Source organism: Salvia miltiorrhiza, chromosome 7 (genome assembly GCF_028751815.1).
Source record: "Salvia miltiorrhiza cultivar Shanhuang (shh) chromosome 7, IMPLAD_Smil_shh, whole genome shotgun sequence".
Lineage (NCBI taxonomy): Eukaryota > Viridiplantae > Streptophyta > Magnoliopsida > Lamiales > Lamiaceae > Salvia > Salvia miltiorrhiza.
This window is the reverse complement of record NC_080393.1, coordinates 2,493,229-2,512,719: the sequence shown is the minus strand read 5'-3', so window position 1 is coordinate 2,512,719 and position 19,491 is coordinate 2,493,229. Positions and strand designations below refer to the sequence as shown.

Below are 19,491 nucleotides of genomic sequence, written 5' to 3'. Positions count from 1 at the left end.
TTGATTTTTAACTAAATTTATTTTTTGGTTAAAAAAAATACATAAACTTTTAAGTTTTTTAAATTTAATTTAACTCCAAAAGTTTGTTGACCAATAACTTGATTGACTGAATTCCGATGAATAATCTATAGGTGCTGCTGAAAAGTTCTTGACGTTATCTTTCTAATGATACTTATATTGTTGAATTTGGTCACAAAAGTGGTAAGAAAAATATAGAATTTCATGACATTAACATTCATGTCATTTTTTTACCATTTCCGATGATCAAAACTCAACAACATAAATATCATTAGAAACATAATATCAAAAGTTTTTTCAACGGTACCTTCAGATTGTCCATCAAAATTCAAACAAACAAGTTATTTACCATCAAACTTTAGACTCAGCTCAAATTTCAAAAAAAAATAAAAATTTATGTATTTTTTGACAAAAAAAGAATTTGGTTGAAAACCAAAATTTAGTTATAATTTGTGTATTTATAGGCGATTAACCCCTTTTTTTTATAGGGACAAAGTGATATACATATATGTATCAAAATTAAAATGTACCACAATAGATTTATTTCAGAAGCAATGAATCAAAAACACATCAAAAGCTAACATAAAAGGAAGTCAAGCAAATAATCCTCCACAAAAATCCCATTACTTCTCCAATAATCAAGATACAATAATAGCAACATCCCTACATATTATTCAGAAATCCTGCAAGTTTTTTTTTAATTTAAAAGCTACATTATCATGTTGGCAAATAGATTCAGTTGAGATACTTAGCAAACCAATCCAACATGTCTTGATGAGCCTCTTGAGCACACTTGACCTCACTTTCATCTTCATCTTTGTACCTCACAGACCATCCATGTGAAACCCCAGGAAATATCTTCACAAAGCAATCAATCTGCATCATCAAACATAACACAATGAGAGAGTGAGTGAGAGAGAGAGAGAGAGAGAGCCTATGTATGTTGTCAATGCTGGCTCCAAGTCTCATTTCATAATAAGTGGAATCCGTTACCTCGGGCTTTGCGTTTAAGGCGGCTTCAAACTGTTTGACGAGCTCCGGTGGCGACATTTTGTCAATCTCAGCTCCAAGTATAGACAAAGGAACCTTAACTCCTGAGAAATTGAGGGACTATCAGTGAAGAAACAAACCAATCTACTCATGCTTGATTTACATCAATGAAAAACAGAGTATTCAAAATGTGTTATACCTTGTATATCTTCTAAGGTCACAAATGAAGGATGTAGCATCACACCGGCATGGATATAAGCATACTTGGCCAGTTCCACAACAACCTTTGCTGAAACAGATTTTGAATTCAACTTTACTAATATGGAACTAAATGTAAGTGTTCAAAACTCGAAAAAGGGGGGGAAAAAGATTGAAGTTTTAAACCTCCCCAACAGAATCCTGCAGCTCCAATCTTGGTTATGCCTTTGCTCTTGAGAGCTTCAATAACTGGCTTTGCGTTTTCAAAAGCTTGATCCTACAAAATGGTAGTAAGTGATTTGTTTTGTTGTTGATATAATAGGTATACGAAAACGTGCACAAGAGCTTACGGGGCCATGATCTTTGATCCAATCGGTTATAGGCTTCTGCTCAGGTATGTATGGATCTCCATGGAGGAAATCTGGCACCACAGCATAGAAGCCTGCAGCTGCGACCTTGTCAGCGAGCTTCCTGTGTTGTTCGAGGAAGGGATGAATACAACGACAGAAGCAACTAAATTGGCAATATCTAATACTAATCCAAGCACAAGATAACAGACCTAAGTTGATTTTATCATCAAGATTTTTGATATGATTTCACTACATATTGGTCTAAATGTAACAACAGTGAACCAGTTGAAGCAGCAAGACTTGAAAGCCACACTTGCATACAGATCTTATATGTCAATTAGGGGCTAATAAAATCAAACTAATGTAAAACAAGACTGAATACTGAGGTAATCAATTAGCTAATTGTGTTGATTGTTACCTCAGATTTGGAGCATCAAAACCTGCATAAATCACACCAAATAAATCATTTAGAATGTGAAAATGCCAATATCTATAGAAATGCCATACTTGAAGAACTTAATCCATATATAGAATCAAATAGGTGAAATCAAAAGCATTACAACTCTACCCAAAATCGAAAATCAAATCAACTCTGAAAAGGAGAAAGAAAAGAATAAAAGTTTGTTTTCTTATTATGCAAGAAAATGCAAAACTGCATAGTGGAAAAGAAAAACAACAAGCTTGTACCTTTACCAGCTAAACAAGAATAGTAAGCACCTAAAATACACATATCACTAATCTTTTCAAACAAACTGCCATAACTCAAAACACCCATCATAAAAAAAGATTAGAACTTTGAAAAAAAAAAATTTTAAAAATCCAAGATCATCAAAATTTGGACATACCAAAAACATCAGAGATCAAAATGACAGCAGCCTTTGAATCAGAAGGGCCAGAGATATAGGAGGTAAGGCCTCCAAATTGTTGAAGCTGCCCACTTCCACAGCTTGGGTCTAGAGTTGGTGGATTCTCACAGCACTGAGGTCCAGACATTTTTGCCCTTTTCTTGATTCTTGGAAATTATGTTTCACACAGTGTGTGTGTGTGTGTGTGAGTAGGATAGTGAGCTTTAACCGACTGGGACAATGCTATTTGCAACCCACAAATTGCTAGATATACACCTCCAAAATCTTGCTAAGATCATAAGATGCTCCATTGTGGGGTGTGTGATTAGGATATCAAGGGACCTTTGACTTTAGTGTGTGTGTGTGTGTGTGGATTGAGCAAGAATGCGATGAAGATTCTAGAACATACGTGTTTCCATAGTGAACCAGAAATGATCAGAGTTGGAAAAAGTTAAAACACATTAAATACGTCTCCGGCTTTGGCGTTGAAGTTTTGGACTGCTACATTAATAATTGGATAACGGTTTCCCAGATTCTACTGCGAAGTTGGAGTATTTACTTTTTGCTTTTTGGGATTAAAAATCAATCAAATATGAGTTGACTAACTGTTGATACCTGGAAATTTCGTTCCGTTTCACTCGATACAGTTGCGTAGTTTTCTGCGAATTTTGAGCAATTTTTTTTACATAGTAATTTTTAAAAATTAATATTATTTTATGTATTAAATGTGATAGATGAAAAAAATAAAAAATTTATCATATAAAAAAATGTTCAAACTTCCCAAAACAATGTGAAAATAAATAATAAAAAATAAAGGATTTTAATAAATACTCCCTCCGTCCATGAAAGAACTTCCTAGGAGGGAGTGGCACGGGTTTTAATAAAATATTGTATAGTGTATTGAGAGTGGAGAAAAAGTTGTAAAGTGTATTGGGAATTGTGAAAAAGTATTAATAATTTATTGTGTTGTTTTAATTAATGTTATTTGAGTGGTGGGAATTGTCTTAAAATGAGAGTATTTTTTAAGTGGTGGGGTATTGTCCCAAAATAGGAAAAAGTAGGAAGTTCTTTCGTGGACGTCCCGAAATAGAAAAATAGGAAGTTCTTTCGTGGACGGAGGGAGTATATACTTCCTCCGTCCCACTGCAAATGACCCAATATTTATTTTGGATTGTCCCATTTTAAATGACCAAATTCAAATTTAGAAATAAAATCATGCATTTAACACTAATTTTTGAATTGTCTCACCATCATTTTACACCTTTATCACACATTTCTTAATCTTCGTGTCTATTTTTTTTTTGATAAATTAACAGTATTAATTAAATAAAAAAATTTAAAAGTCGTGCCACATGGAACTTGAACCCAAAACCTTTGGCCTTAGGCATTAACCCCTTTACCGCTTGACCAACACACACGCACAATTTTTTTTGGTTCATTTGAAGGGGGACGGAAAGAGTATGGTCAAATAACTTTTTATTAAAAATACTATTATATAATAAATTACTAGATATTAATTCTTAAAAACTAGATATTCAACTATAAAATAATAAACTATTAGCTTAAAATTTTAAAAAATACACCGTTCGTCCCGCTAAAAATGACTAAGTTCTTTTAGGCACGGATATAAATGTGTAAATTAAAAGTGATAGCATATAGTATAACTTTTCAAAAGTTAATTATTGTCTATTTTACGGGATGGATCAAAATGAAAAACGAGCCACTTTTTTAACGCTAAGAAGGAAAAAAAAAAAAAAAAGAATGAACACAAATAGACCACCAAAAGATGAGGTAGAAGATTTCAAGTACTTAAACATGATTAGTAAATTAAAGTCATATTACACTCGACCATCAACTTAAATTTTGTAATACATGGTTTGCATAGCATTACACAACATTAGCCATTCACAAAAACTCACATTATTTTATTTTCTCCCACAACATCAAGAATCTATTATTCCAGAAACAGTAGAGGGTGCTGCAGAGAGAGAAGCAATAAAACGGTGATGCAAATTCATTTGAGATGCTTAACAAACCACTCTAGCATGTCCTTGTGAGCCTCCTCAGCACTCTTCACCGCCTCTTCGTCTTCCTCGTCGTACCTCAAAGCCCACCCGTGTGAACACCCCGCGAATATCTTCACAAAGCTATCCACCTGCACAATCAAGATCACCATTGGAGATACAGAGAGAGAGTAGTTTATGACATTTATAATACATGAACACACATTAGCTGAAACCAGTTTGCTGATCAAGCCAGGTTAGTCTAGAGCAAACCTCAATGTTTATTTATGTCTTAAGGAGTTTGCAAGAAATAGAGAAGAGCAGTAGAAACACGAACGCAACCTCAGGCATCGCGTTTAAGGCAGCTTCAAATTGCTTGACAAGCTCAGGTGGACAACCATCATCGATCTCAGCTGCAAGTATCGATAATGGGACCTTAACTCCTGAGACAACGTAGAATTACTCGTGTTTATTTTTTCTTCATCCATTAAATCAGAGGAAAAGATTATGGATCATCATGTAAGGGATGCTACAAAATATACCAATATATAACATTTTAAGCAAATAATTTTACCCTGAATGTCTTCTACCGTGACGAAAGAAGGATGTATCAGCACCCCGGCTTGGACATAAGGATACTTGCACAGCTCCACAGCCACCTTGGCTGCAACAAAATTCCATTTAGATGGCAAGAAAGAGAATGAAATATGAAACAAACGTAACGAACCTCCCCAGCAGAAGCCGGCAGCTCCAATCTTGGTTATCCCTTTGCTTTTCAGAGCTTCAATAACTGGCTTGGCATCTTCAAATCCTTGATCCTATAAAAGTGGAAGCAATGTTATCTACATAAACTTCAATCCTACAAGAACGAAAGCTGATTGATCGATATTCTAAAGAGAAGAGGCTAACTCACAGTTCCATGATCTGTGAGCCAATCAGCCATATTCTGACCAAGTACATAGGGATCTCCGCGGAAGAAATCTGGCACCACGGCACAGAATCCAGCAGCCCCGACTTTGTCTGCAAGCTTCCTATATCATTGAAATGCCATATTAATATCATGTTAATTGATATTGTGTCTCGGCATTTCAAGTAAAAATAATGCTTATTACGCAATAGAAGCCCGAGAGAACACCGGTCCTATGCACATTACTTTCTACAAGGCGATAACCGTGTTATCGGATAAGAAGCACGAGTGCGTTAAACGTTGAAGAAATTTGCTTAGGGCAAAATCTAGAGAAGTAATTAGTGGTTCATGAGAGTACCTCAAAAGTGGAGCTTCATATCCTGCACATAACAAACCAAATGAGTAACTCAAAACACAAAAATATCAATGCTAAGTTTCCAAATGACCTTTTGAGAGAGAGAGAGAGAGCATATATATCAAGTCCAAGTATATATTGTATAGTATGAAACATCATGAATTTGTTGTGAAAACTGATGAATTCAAAAAATGAAATTTTCGAATGCTGAAAATGATTCCTATTTATGTATATCCAATAACATTTAGATGTATTCTAGGCTAAAAAAGTTCAATCTGTGCAATGATATGTATAAGCCATTATAACTAAAACATTTTCTAAATTCCTCTCACAATTTGACAAAACACCAACAACTATTCAAGAACCTGACCAATATTTAGAACCAAAGGTCAAAAATCCCATTGAACAAGGACTAATTAAAACTCAAAATGAGCCCTAAAACTAGCAAAAATAAACATGCAAACTCACCTCCAATCATAAATAACAGTAGCAGTAAATCAACACATACCCAAAAACAGAATTATAAAGAACATCTTGTTTGTTTGCAAGAAAACACGAAACTGCAGAATGGAATAGCAAAGCTCAATACATTATACAAACATGATTGAAAAAGAAGAAAAGATAGAAACTTTGCAAAATCCCAGATCAAAAATTTGAAGAAAAACAGCGGTATATTACCAAACATATCAGATATCAAAATAACAACAGCTTTGGAATGAGCAGGGTCAGACACATAGCTGCTGAGGCCTCCAATTTCTTCAACTTTCCCACTTCCACTGCCTGAGCTCAGTGTCGGTGGATTCTCACAACACTGTGATCCCGACATTTGATTTCTTCTTAATTCTTTGAATTTTCTGTTTCAGTGTGTGATCGTATCAGGACACACATTTCACTTTTAAACTACTCCATCCGTACCAGCGAGGGTGAGACGTTTCCTTTTAGCACATAATTTAATTTTAAGGAGCTAGTGTTAAATGAAAAGTGAAATAAAAACGTAAATGAAAAGGTAAATGAAAGAGAAAGTGAATGAAAAAGTAATTTTAATTTATTTCAAAAAGAGAAACGACTTAATTTCCTTAGGACGGAGGGAGTATTAGTATATTTTTTCTTATCACTACAAAAAAAATTCCCATTAGTGACATAAGGCTTGGTAGCTAATATTCGTGTCATAAAAATTAGTGGTGTTTGAAAGTGTAACTATTAGTGATTAGCCATATCATCAAATGTCACTAATTTTTATGACACACAAAATAGCTACCAAACCTCATGTCACTAATGGAACTTTTTTTTGTAGTGTATATTTAACTATAAATTATACTTTTATTTTATTTATTGATTAATTATATATCTTTATTTTAATTTTTTGTTCTAACACTATTCTTATAATTATTTCATCCGTCCAGAAAAAGAGTTCCACTTATTTATTTTTTTCACAAAAAAAAATTTCATTTAACTTTTTGAACTATCATATCATAGTATCTTTTAACATTACTTCAATAAATTGTATCTTTATTCTACTTACAATGTCTTTTACAATTTTATTAAAACTTGTGTTCATCCTTAAATAGGATTCTATTCGTGGACGAAGAGAGTATATTTTTATTCTATTTATAATATCGTTAATGATTTTATTAAAACTTATGTCTTATGTATGAAAATCATTTTCATCAATGGAGTAAGTATGATACTTCTAATATCAGAGTAAGTGGAGTATAATACTTCTCATAAAATCAAGTAGAAAAGTATACAAGAATTAGCAACGGTATGGACAAATAAGATGTGAGCAAGTCCAAATCAGAGAATAAATATAGGTTTTCTTTAAGTTGCTATCATAAATATTTTCTCTGTTCACGATAAATTTGCCATCATTTTTTTCGATTCGTTCACAAAAGGTATATCATTTTTATTTATAATAATAAATTTCATACAATTTACTCATATTTAAAGTGAAATTTTTATTTCACTTATATTTTACTAAAACTCATACTGTACGTTTATGGATGAAATTCTTATAATGGTGAACATTTCTTTTTTGTTAAATGTTGAAAAATAAATAAGATATTTAAAGTCATAAATTTTTATTATTCATTTTTTTTATGGATAAATTTATCTATCAAAGTAAATGCACCTTAGGCGGCAAATTTTTTGTGGATAAAATGGATACAAGTTTATGGACAATAATTATCGTACGTACGTTTGTTGTTTGCTGTCGACTCCATATTAATATTAATATTTTAATTGGAAAAATAGTAAAGGATGGAAGTTTCCAGATTATATATGCGTATCATCGATTGTGACTTGTGATGGATATACTTTTTACACGAAGAGGCTACATATCACAATATAATATACTCCTTATTTACTTATTTTATTATTCCATTCGTCCCACCAAAAGTGGTGCGTATTTTTTTTGGTTTGTCCCATTGAAAACGGTGCATTTTTTTTATAATAATTTTACACTATAAACAATGTGGCCCCCACACACATTTACACCGCAATCTTATTCTCCTTAAATCCCGTGTCTAAAAGAAATGCACCACTTTTGATGAGACGAAAAGAGTACATAGTACACTCTTTCTTTACCTCGAAATGTACTTAATTTTCATTATTATCAATATTATGCTGAGGTGATTTTTTTTTCATCTCATAATATATTTAATTATTTTATTAAAATTAGTGTTACTCTTTCCAATAATTATTTTCCAAAGATGAAGGGAGTATTATTTTCCTTTGCCAATAAATTATTTTAATATTGATATAAAAATATAAATTCTTTTAAATTTTGATATTATTATTATTATTATTATTATTAATTTTAAATTTAAGAAATAGTAAAATAGTTTAATATATATAGAGCGTGGTTCTAGTGAGTATAAAATAACTATATACCATTTCACAAAATTAAACTAAAACACCAAAAATTAAAATTGATACTCCATCGGTCCATGAAAAGTATGATACTTTTGCTATTTTCTGTGTCCACCAAAAAAACGTTTGGTTTGGCGGATGAGATATATGAGATTAATAAGATTTTGGGTTATTAAATAATCCACTTAATTTTGGAATGATAAATAATCACTCATTTTGATCATTTAAATGCGGGCCGAATTATCAATCACAGGTTCAATCATACAAACCAAACACTTAATTAAAATTAATTATTTTTTATAAATTATGTTTTATCACTCAAACCAAACGCCTGTCAAAAGCATGACACTTGCTTTTCTAGAACATGATCTCACATTTTTTCTTTTATCTTTTATTTTTACAAATACCTTTTATTCACTAAAAAATCAGCACCAGAAAATGAGGGAGAAGATCTGAAGTTGATTAGTAAATTAAAGTCATAAGACTCTACCATAACAACTCAAAATTTTGTAATAGATGGTTTGCATAGCATTACACAAAAATCAACATTAGCCATTCACAAATACTCACATTATTTAATTTTCCCCCACAAACATCAAGATTCTAGTGTCTACACACATATTGGTATTATTCCAGAAGCTACAACAGAAGAGAGTGCAGCAGAGAGATAGAGAGAAGCAATAAAATGGTGATGCAACATTCACTTGAGATGCTTAATAAACCAGTCGAGCATGTCCTTGTGAGCCTCCCCAGCGCTCTTCACCGCCCCTTCGTCTTCGTCTTTGTACCTCACGGACCACCCGTGCGAACACCCCGCGAATATCTTCACAAAGCTATCCACCTGCTCAATCAAGATCACCATTGGAGATACAGAGAGAGAGTAGTTTATGACATATATAATATATGAACACACATAAGCTGAAACCAGTTTGCTGATCAAGTCAGCTTAGTCTAGAGCAACCTCAATGTTTGCAAGAAAATAGATAAGAGCAGTAGAAACACGAACGAAAAGGAAGTGCAAAAGGGGTTGAGCTTTTGACCTCAGGCTTCGCGTTTAAGGCAGCTTCAAATTGTTTGACAAGCTCCGGTGGAGATATATGGTCGGTCTCAGCTCCAAGTATCGATATTGGGACCTTAACTCCTGCGACAACGTAGAATTATTGTCGGATAACAGGATTGCTCGTGTTTTTTTTTCTTCATCCATTAAATCAGAGGAAGATTATGGATCATCGTTTGAGTAATTAGTAACTCAAATGTTTAACATTTACCCTGAATATCCTCTACCGAGACGAGAGAAGGATGTATCAGCACCCCGGCTTGGACATAAGGATACTTGGACAGCTCCACAACCACCTTGGCTGAAACAAAATTCGATTCAGATGGTCATAAATTCAAGAAAGAGAGTAAAATATGAAACAAAAATAACGAACCTCCCCAGCAGAAGCCGGCAGCTCCAATCTTGGTTATCCCTTTGCTTTTCAGAGCTTCAATAATTGGCTTAGCATCTTCAAATCCTTGATCCTATAAAAGTGGAAGGAATGTTATCTATATAAACTTCAATCCTACAAGAACGAAAGTTAAATGATCGACTCTAAAGAGAAAAGGCCAACTCACAGGTCCATGATCTTTAAGCCAATCAGTGATCGGCTTCTGATCAGGTACATAGGGGTCTCCGCGGAAGAAATCTGGCACCACGGCAGAGAATCCAGCAGCCCCGACTTTGTCTGCAAGCTTCCTATATCATTGAAATGCCATATTAATATCATATTAATTGATATTGTGTCTCGGCATTTCAAGTAAAAATAATGCTTATTACGAATAGAGCAAAATCTAGAGAAGTAAATTAGTGGTTCATGAGAGTACCTCAAATTTGGAGCTTCATATCCTGCACATAACAAACCAAATGAGTAACTTAAAACACAAAAATACCAATGCTAAGCTTCCTATACATAATATCTGTCAGATAACATCAATTTCACTGCTCCAAATGACCTTTTGTGTGTGTGTGAGAGAGAGAGAGAGAGAGAGAGAGAGAGTGAGAGCATATATATCTAGGGAGTGGTTCAAACAAGTCCAAGTATAGATTGTATAATATGAATTCACTACGAAACATTATGAACTCAGTGAAAAATGATGAATTAATAAAATGAAATTTTCGCCAACTATGGGATTCGTAGGCTAAAAATGATTCATATTTTATGTATATCCAATAACATATAGGGTGTGTTTACTTTGATTGTAAAATTTTCATTGGAAAATAATGGATAAGAAAATATTGGGAAAATATTAACCTTTCTTCCTTTCTTTATCATATGTTTACTAGAGATGAAAAGATGAAAAAATGTTATAAAACATTTTCACACCCCTATCTTAGGATAATATTATCCAACATTTGAGAGAAAATGAGTGAAAAGGGGCTGCCCGAAGAAATATTCCACCGTGTCCGCAGAAAATTTTCCATCATAGTAAACATATGAAAATGGTGGAAAATGGATGAAAATATACTTTTTTCTCTCATTTTCCATCAAAGTAACGCACCCTTATATGTATTCTAGGCTAAAAAAGTTCGATCTCTTCAATGATATGTATAAACCATTATGTTGAAAAATTGAAACTAAACACTTCTTAAAATTCCTCTCACAATTTGACAAAACACCACCAACTATTCAAGAACCAAACCAATATTTAGAACCAAAGGTCAAAAATCCCATTGAACAAGGATTAATTAAAACTCAAAATCATCTCTATGATTCAATCCAATATTGAAAAATAAGCCCTAAAACACACAGTAGCTAACAGCCACAGTAAATCAACACAAAACATCTTGTTTGTATGCAAGAAAACACACAACTGCACAGTGGAATAGCAAAGCTCAATACAGACATGATTGAAAAAGAAAATTAAAAAAGATAGAAACTTTGCAAAACCCCAAATCAAATATCTGAAGAAAAGCAGCGGTATATTACCATAAACATCAGATATCAAAATAACTGCAGCTTTGGAATCAGCAGGGCCAGACACGTAGCTGCTGAGGCCTCCGATTTCTTCAACTTTCCCACTTCCACTGCCTGAGCTCAGAGTCGGTGGATTCTCGCAACACTGAGCTCCCGACATTTGATTTCTTGTTGATTCTTTGAATTTTCCGTTTCAGTGTGTGGTCTGTGTGTGATCCTATCAGGAACTTCAGAAAATAAGATTTCTTTAAAGAGTAATTATTCCTATGTATCGGTCGAAGAAATGGAAAATTGTGGCAAATATGACTATACGGGTATGAATGATTATAAATATTACTAACACTTCTAGAAAAATTAAGTAGATAAGAATACAAGAATTACCAAATGTGTGGACAAATAAGATGTGAGCAACAGAGCAAGTCCAAATCAAAGGAATAGATATAGGTTTTCTTTAAGTTGCTATTATAATGGACAGCAATTCTCTTACGTTTGTTGTTTGCTGTCGACTCCATATTAATATTATTAATATTTTATTTGGAAAAACAGTAAAGGATGGATGTTTCCAGATTATATTGTCGTGATCCGTCCCACGTTGATCAAGTATGAGCTGATTAATGTGGTTTATGGAGTAACATTTTAGGCAGTCTCTCTTTGATAGCCTGATTTTTGAAGATGAGTTCTACTTAGAATATTGTGACAAATGGTATCAGAACCAACTCTATGCTCTGGTCTACCCGAAACGTTATGGGTCGGAAAACCATGATTTGTTATAATCTGTCAACTTCATGCTCTGATCCACGGGGGACGTTATGGGCCTGAAAACCATGATTTGTTATGATTTATGAACCTTAAACTTTTCTTATTTAAGAGTTTGGGGAAAAATAGAAAACACTCCACAAATGAAGATTATAAGTCAATTCAAAATATATTTGTAATTTTTGTTACAATCATGTGCATGACATCGGATTATATTACAAACTTATTTTCACCGTTTATAAACTACTTAAGAGCTTATTTTAACAAAAACTTCTCGTAAACAACCGCGAAAACACCCTCCAAATTCCACATAAATCGATCATTCAAACTTGATGTATTTGGTAAGCCAGTTGATCAAATCCACATGAGATTCTTGAGCACTTTTCACAGCGAATTCATCGTTGTCGTCGTATCGCACGCTCCATCCATGCCCAACACCAGGAAATATCTTCACAAAGCTATCAACCTGCACAACCAAACTTCCCATTTCACAACCAAATTTCCCATCTCACACAGTAAAAGTAGTTGTCTGAATAAGAGCATTCTTGCCTCAGCTTTTGCTTCTAGAATTTCTCCTAGCTGCTTCAACATCTCAGGTGGTGCATAATTGTCAATCTCTGCTCCCAGCATTGCAATTGGACATTTCACCTCTAAAATTTCCAACCATAGGTCAAAAGCACTCTACAAGAAATTTGTTACTAGACAACCAAATATAAACAACACGTTTATCGTTGTCTATACGCTGATAGACAACGTTGCATTAGCGCCGCCGTTGTCTATGATCGAGAATTTCGACAACAACCCTCAAAAACCGTTGTCTAATCAAAAATATTGAATAGGTAAATAAAAATCAAATCTTCACCATTTATTTGTTCTTGTGTAATAGGGCCAGGATGCAGCAAAACTGCAGCATCTATGCAATCAAATTTTGCTAGCCTCACCACAACCATTCCTACAACAAAAACACCAAAAATAAGCCACCGGCTAGCTTTGTACGAGACAATGAACTCGAAGATTGTTTGCACCTCCCCAACAGAAACCGGCAGCGCCTACTTTCGCCACACCTCTGCTTCTCAGAGAAGCAACCACATTCTTGGCATCCTCACACCCTTTGTCCTAAAATGTCGACAGAATCAAGTAGATATATAGCTCGATTATTATCAAACGGGCTAAAGGGTCATGTTTCCACTTCATAGCTGGCCTAACAAGATGCTTCAACTTCGAATGTGTTGTGATATAAATGGATAAAAAAAGGAAACGAACCGGGGTATGAGCAGCCAACCAAGCTTCCCGGGGCTTCTCAAAGCTGAATGGATCGCCATTGAAGAAGTCGGGAACCACAACTAAGAAACCTAGAGCTGCAATTTTGTCAGCTAGGCTCCTACATGTTACCAAGAGGTAGAGTTGAGTTTGGACAATCTTTGTTAGGAAAATCGAAGTTAATGCAGAGGGCCATTAGCAAGCTACAATAGTACTAATTAATCTACTCCACAAAATGTGACTTATAAGGGTTCGTTTACTTTGGTTGTAAAATTTTCATTTGAAAATGATGGATAATAATAGATGAGAAAAGATTACATTTTTCTCACTTTTTATCATATGGTTACTTCAAATGAAAAGATGAGAAAATGTTGAAAAATATTTTCACACCACTACCCAAAGATAGTATTATTCAACATTGAAGAGAAAATGAAAAGGAGCTTATCGGGAAAATATTCCACCCTACCTCGAAGAAAATTTTCTATTATAGTAAACATGTGAAAATGATGGAAAAATTATGAAAATATATATTTTCTCTTCTTTTCCATCAAAGTAACCGCACCCTAAGGGGTATATGATTGGCTATCTGAACGATTTCACGATCAAACAAGCTTAAAATTATTCAATCCAACAAAATATGTGATGGATTATTATTCCAATTTATTTTTATATATCTAAGCTATCATCCAAATAAACACCCCCTAAGTCCAATGTTGTCTTCATCTTTCTGCTAAGTGCAGTTAACAAATAGAACTGAAATCAAGCAGTAGACATAACAAAAAAGCATGAGCAAATCCTTTAGGTATAAATGAAACAAAATAAAATGAGAATATTCCAAGTCAATGACCAAGAAACTTTAGAATATAAGCTATACCTCAACTTTGGAGCTTCATACCCTACACCCAAACAAAAACAGAAAAAGAAATTTACAGAAAAAGTCAAAGTCTTGATCCATGAAGAAAGTGGTTGAAAATTAATGTTGTTGTTTACCAAATGCATCAGCAGCTAGAAGAATAGCAAGCTTGGAATGTTGATCTCCTGTTACATAAGTTTGAAGGCCTCCAATTTCTTCAATATTTCCTGCTCCACTTGTTGAGCTCAGACTTGGGGGATTTTCTGTGCAGTGAGGCCCCAACATTTTGCTCTCCTTTTTTCTAATTTTAGTATGTTTTAAGATTAATAATTGGGGATTTATGAAGAATTATGCTTGAGAATGTTTCATTACATATGACTTATGTCATGGCTTACATCAGCTATTTGACCATAAATCCAACTACCCGGTTTCTGGTTTGGCCCGGCCCGGCCCGGATGTTCGAAAAAGTAACAACGGGCCGGGCCCAATCTTAGACCACATATTATTTTGGGCCTGCCTGACCAAGAAAGTAAGATCAATGGCCTACGGCTACAAACGGGCCGTGAAAGCCCGATTTTAAACTCTTTTTGCTGGCTCGGGCCTTTCTGGGCCACCGGTTGAACTCTTTTTGGGCCCATATAGACCAACTCTTTTTCTTAAATGGGCCTCCGTTGCTTGACGGGTTTGGTTGAACTTTTACTTTGAGCCCAATTCATTTATCATGACTAGTAAATTCCACTAGTTTCTTTTTTTACTTTATAGCTTATATTTATTAAAATACAAATATTAGTTTACATACTCCTTCGTTCTTGTGTGACTTGTGTCAATCACCACTTAAAATCACAACAAAAATATTTAAGGAATTTCGCTACCTTAGGACAGTTAGAGTTACTGTCGCCGTTCACCGGGGTTTCCATTCAAAGCAACTAACACTTCTCCTTCCGACCTTCCAACACCGGGCAGGTGTCAGACTCTATACATCGTATTACCACTTAGCAGAGTCCTGTGTTTTTAATAAACAGTCGCTTTCCTAATCAAAATATAGGAGAGCACCCCTTCTCCCGAAGTTACGGGGTCATTTTGCCGAGTTCCTTCGACATGGTTCTCTCAAGCGTCCTAGTATACTCTACTTGTTAAGCCCCTCATGCCCATATAGACCAACTCTTTATAATAAAACAATTTTGGGAAACAGTTATTTATTTATATATATATATAGGAGAAATAAATATTTTTCATTTTTTTTATATAGGACTAACTCACACTAGCTTATATACCATATAAGAAACTAGAAACTAATAGATATATATGTAAAACTTAAATTTCAAAAAATCCTGAGATTCTCATCTAAAAATTGCTAAAAAGTCTATGACCATTAGTGATTTCTAAAATAAAATAAAATAAAAGCCCATTAAATCCTTTCCATTTGCTCTATTTATTTCTCCTAGATTTTTGAAATAAAATAAAAAAAATTACGAAATGAGACAAAATAGATAATCACATCTGTTGATATATATTAAGCCAAACTAACGCGGAAAGAGTTAACCTTTATATAGTTATATGGAAATATTAATAATAAAAAGAAGAACAATAATTGTTGCTTGCCTTGGCATTAAGGTTAGTGTGCTTTGCTCCCATCAACCGTCACCTTTTTACATAAATTCAGATCGAAATAAAAAATTCCATTTGATCCCAGTTTGTTACAATTAATATAAGAGAGCTGTAACGCGATAGCAACACAGTCAAATCAGTTGAAACCTAAATAAAAAAAGATAAAATGTCAATTCTAAATGTTGGATTATTATACAACCCCACAAAGTCTCACCAACTTAGGCCTTTTCATGGTACAGGTTAATTAATTTGTATGTTTCTTCTAGCAGATGACCAAAATAAACATACCACCTAATTTTATTCATATTATACCTGTTTAATTACTAGTTATTACATTGGTTCTTCTTAAAAAAAAAAAATAGTTATTACATTGGTTTAAAATAAGTGATAATTGATGTGTATATATAAGTGAGCTTCAAAGCCAACACAACACTTGGACTTTGAGAGTTGAATTTTAGTTGATTTGGGCTGGGGCTTGAGTTGATTATTCGGCTATTCAGAATCAACCACGTGAATCACGTGATATAATAAGTACTTATTGTTGGAGTTATTTTTAATTCTAATAATTATTTATTCATTTTTGAATAAAATTTTAATTATATCTTCTTAATTAAATATTTTTGAGAGAATCAATATCTGTATTTATATATTTTCGGATATCTAAAAAGAAAAGATGAGGAGATTTAATTTAGACTTGGTCATGATACCTACGAATACTACAAAGAAGGAAGGAGAAGATTTAAAGCTTGCAAGACTTGGTCTTCCATGAAAGTAGGGATGTTGGTTAATTTGCTAAACCAATAAGACTACTTTGACTCCAAGTTAAACCTAGAAGACGCATCCATGTTTTTCTTGCCCATTAAGCATATACTGGATCTATAAATAGAGGCAAAGCTCACTGCGTTCGGTACATGTCCAGAAGCTAATGTTCGAAAATCGTTCATGACATCTAACTCACAGCACACCTTGAGTGGGAGACTCGTGTGTCTAACAAACCTTGGGTGGGAGACTCGTTTCTTAGGGCTAGTCGGTAGGTTTGATTCATTGATTGTTTGATATTATGGATTAGCTTCGTTCAAAGTCTAGTTGTTGCTAGCAGTAGTTGATATGATTATAAGAGATTTCTATTCTTTTCAACTTGAACTAGTTGTTGCTAGCATTAGTTGATATGATTATAAGAGATTTCTATTCTTTTCAACTCCACTCAATAAGATTGATATGATTATAAGAGATTTCATTCTTTTCAACTCCACTCAATAAGAGGGATTCTATTAAGTGGTTCATGTATCTTCATTGTCAAAAGAGATTCTTATAGTGAATTGTTGAATACTTTATTTTTCCACTGCATTTATGCTTTTCTACATATTGTTGAGTGAATTGTTCCATCATTCTATCAAATGAGTTTGCGAAAGCAACAACAACAGAACTTTCAATTATTTTTTTAGATCAACAAATAATTGTTATTTTATTCATTGTATACGTAATATCTATTTCAAAATATTATTATGATAGAATACTCTACAAATATCACCGGTCGAAAGTCGTATTGAAGCTCCATGAACTATACAATAGACAAACCTTTTGAATACTAATATGCAATGAGTTTGATATAAATGTGCATATATGTAGATGATATTACTCAATGTTAAGTTGGTCTTATGATTGCTTAGCAATATAATTGGCCAGATCTGATAAACCATCTGCCTAACTAGGCCAATAAAAAAACTTTAGTTATGTGATATAAATATTTATCATGATCTAAGAAATTTGAAATTTAAAATAATTATTTTGGCAAATGTATAATCCATGAAGTCTAGAATTTTATACAACTATATATATAAATGTACTGTTTAACAAAGCATCAAGTTTAAGTTTTATTTTAATAAGGGTAAATATCACTTTAAACTTCAAACTATTTTCGCACTATCAATTATATTCTACATCATCGAAAATATTTTTTAAACCCTGAACTATCAATTTTATATCAATTGTACCCTTCATCCATTTTTCACTCTTTGAATTTTTAATTAGTAAGACATATAATGACGTTATTTTATATGATGTAGGTTAAAAAAAGTATAATTCTAAATAAATCGTGGCATTCGACGAGTCACATCAAATTTTCGGAGCAAAAAAAAATAAATAAATGGTACTCCATCTATTCCATTGGGCATGTCCCATTTGATTTGGGCACAGTTATTAAGGAGAATTAAATTAGTGTAGTAAAAGTGTGTAAAGGTGTGGGACCCATGTTGTTTGTAGTGTAAAATTATTACCAAAAATAGAAACAGAACAAGATAAATGGGACAACCCAAAAAGGAAAACAGTTAAAGATCAATGGGACGGAGGGAGTATAATTTTGTGTGCGTGTATTGACTAAGCAGTAAGGGGTTAATGTTTAAGGCCAAAGGTATTGGGTTCGAGTCCCCTATGACACAGCTTTTTAATTTTTTTATTTAATATTGTAAATTTCTTAAATAAATAAATATATAGACAGTATAATTGATATAAAATTAATAGTTTAAAATTAAAAAAATATTTTTAATAGCTCAAAATATAATTGATAGTGTATAAATAATTTGAGGTTTAAAGTTATCTTTACTCTATTGAGTGATAAATATAACTAAGATAGGTGGATGCTCAACTTGATACTTCATAGGGTTTACTTCTATCATTCATCTTCACAACTCCCTAACCAATACAAGAAATATGATAAAATTAGGTTCTCTATTTTGTCCATAGATTTGTCATCCACGAAATTAATCCAAAAATTATACATAGAAATATTATAGTATGTGATGTGTGGACCCCATTTTTGCACTTGCTAGTAGGCATGGGCATGAACATGACCAAGTCACACTCACTTGCCCCTCACCTACCTAAATATTATCATGTGTAAGCCAAGTATAAACAATAAAAGCTGCCACACCATACAAATAATAGATAAATCCATTTGCAAAAAAAATATTTTAATATACAAAAAAGGGACCATTTTTTGTATTACTACCTAAAGCAATATCATCACGAATGCCAACTTTTGATAGGGATGTCACCCTGTCTTCATCTCCACCTACCCCTAACCACTATCAACTTTTATTCTATTTCTTGAAATCTAATAATAAACAAAGTGGTTTAATCCATGATGTGGAAGGATATTACCGGCTTCCTAGCTTCAATTTGCAATTATTTTTCTACCAAATTAGTTAATCATGACTTAGTTTAGGAATTATGTTTACTTATATAGTATGAAATAATGCTTTATTTATAGCATTATTATTATATTTTTGATAAAAATGCATAAATAAATAAATAAAGAAAATTTAAATACCGTATGACGAATGACTCGAATTCAGAACCTCAGATCTTTGACATTAACCTCATGTCACTAGACCAACACACGCACGTTTATAGCATTACTTTTGTATATGTACAAAGATGCTTATTTTATGATACTACTATATCATACAAAAATAAATAGTTCAAATTTCAAGTTGGTTATGAAGAGTAACTTATTTTGTTTTTTAGG

General features: G+C 33.2%; 4 protein-coding genes across 5 annotated transcripts; all 4 read right to left on the bottom strand.

The window, feature by feature from the left end:
* Nucleotides 1-620: 620 nt before the first annotated feature.
* On the bottom strand, nt 621-2,877 carry LOC130991568 (endo-1,3;1,4-beta-D-glucanase-like). 2 transcript variants are annotated; one of them, XM_057915857.1, is made up of 7 exons: nt 2,402-2,877; nt 1,975-1,996; nt 1,557-1,677; nt 1,393-1,483; nt 1,208-1,297; nt 1,012-1,112; nt 621-894 (listed from the first exon to the last, which is right to left on the bottom strand). In XM_057915857.1, the coding sequence occupies exons 1-7, from the start codon at nt 2,547-2,549 to the stop codon at nt 754-756; spliced, it is 714 nt and encodes a 237-aa protein (XP_057771840.1). In that variant the 5' UTR covers nt 2,550-2,877; the 3' UTR covers nt 621-753. The 2 variants fall into 2 exon arrangements, with proteins under 2 accessions (XP_057771840.1, XP_057771839.1); XM_057915856.1 differs by having other exon boundaries at nt 621-1,112; nt 2,402-2,833.
* A 1,311-nt stretch (nt 2,878-4,188) lies between these two features.
* Nucleotides 4,189-6,604, bottom strand: LOC130991567 (endo-1,3;1,4-beta-D-glucanase-like). The gene is made up of 7 exons (XM_057915855.1): nt 6,345-6,604; nt 5,670-5,691; nt 5,318-5,435; nt 5,132-5,222; nt 4,979-5,068; nt 4,747-4,847; nt 4,189-4,556 (listed from the first exon to the last, which is right to left on the bottom strand). The coding sequence occupies exons 1-7, from the start codon at nt 6,490-6,492 to the stop codon at nt 4,416-4,418; spliced, it is 711 nt and encodes a 236-aa protein (XP_057771838.1). The 5' UTR covers nt 6,493-6,604; the 3' UTR covers nt 4,189-4,415.
* Nucleotides 6,605-9,039: 2,435 nt separating this feature from the next.
* LOC130991566 (endo-1,3;1,4-beta-D-glucanase-like) lies at nt 9,040-12,018 on the bottom strand. The gene is made up of 8 exons (XM_057915854.1): nt 11,870-12,018; nt 11,501-11,705; nt 10,398-10,419; nt 10,149-10,269; nt 9,965-10,055; nt 9,803-9,892; nt 9,575-9,675; nt 9,040-9,375 (listed from the first exon to the last, which is right to left on the bottom strand). The coding sequence occupies exons 2-8, from the start codon at nt 11,646-11,648 to the stop codon at nt 9,235-9,237; spliced, it is 714 nt and encodes a 237-aa protein (XP_057771837.1). The 5' UTR covers nt 11,649-11,705; nt 11,870-12,018; the 3' UTR covers nt 9,040-9,234.
* A 372-nt stretch (nt 12,019-12,390) lies between these two features.
* Nucleotides 12,391-14,705, bottom strand: LOC130991565 (endo-1,3;1,4-beta-D-glucanase-like). Its single transcript, XM_057915853.1, has 7 exons — nt 14,495-14,705; nt 14,379-14,400; nt 13,508-13,625; nt 13,270-13,360; nt 13,107-13,196; nt 12,794-12,894; nt 12,391-12,710 (listed from the first exon to the last, which is right to left on the bottom strand). Exons 1-7 carry the CDS (start codon nt 14,640-14,642, stop codon nt 12,564-12,566), a joined length of 717 nt encoding a protein of 238 aa, XP_057771836.1. The 5' UTR covers nt 14,643-14,705; the 3' UTR covers nt 12,391-12,563.
* Between the last annotated feature and the right edge of the window lie 4,786 nt (nt 14,706-19,491).

Bases quoted from the DNA above. Each gene is read 5' to 3' on its own strand.
- LOC130991566 (XM_057915854.1), bottom strand. From the start codon at position 11,648: ATGTCGGGAGCTCAGTGTTGCGAGAATCCACCGACTCTGAGCTCAGGC. The intron at 10,270-10,397 runs GTACTCTCATGA...TCAATGATATAG, and splicing joins TATGAAGCTCCAAATTTGAG to GAAGCTTGCAGACAAAGTCG. The intron at 9,893-9,964 runs GTTCGTTATTTT...ATTTTGTTTCAG, and splicing joins TGCCGGCTTCTGCTGGGGAG to CCAAGGTGGTTGTGGAGCTG.
- LOC130991565 (XM_057915853.1), bottom strand. From the start codon at position 14,642: ATGTTGGGGCCTCACTGCACAGAAAATCCCCCAAGTCTGAGCTCAACA. The intron at 12,895-13,106 runs GTGAAGATTTGA...TGGAAATTTTAG, and splicing joins TACACAAGAACAAATAAATG to AGGTGAAATGTCCAATTGCA. The intron at 12,711-12,793 runs GCAAGAATGCTC...TTGGTTGTGCAG, and splicing joins TTCTAGAAGCAAAAGCTGAG to GTTGATAGCTTTGTGAAGAT.
- LOC130991567 (XM_057915855.1), bottom strand. From the start codon at position 6,492: ATGTCGGGATCACAGTGTTGTGAGAATCCACCGACACTGAGCTCAGGC. The intron at 5,692-6,344 runs GTAATATACCGC...TGTTATGTGCAG, and splicing joins TTTGATATCTGATATGTTTG to GATATGAAGCTCCACTTTTG. The intron at 5,436-5,669 runs GTACTCTCATGA...TCAATGATATAG, and splicing joins TATGAAGCTCCACTTTTGAG to GAAGCTTGCAGACAAAGTCG.
- LOC130991568 (XM_057915856.1), bottom strand. From the start codon at position 2,549: ATGTCTGGACCTCAGTGCTGTGAGAATCCACCAACTCTAGACCCAAGC. The intron at 1,997-2,401 runs GTATGTCCAAAT...TGATTTATGCAG, and splicing joins TTTGATCTCTGATGTTTTTG to GTTTTGATGCTCCAAATCTG. The intron at 1,113-1,207 runs GTATAACACATT...TCAATTTCTCAG, and splicing joins GACCTTAGAAGATATACAAG to GAGTTAAGGTTCCTTTGTCT.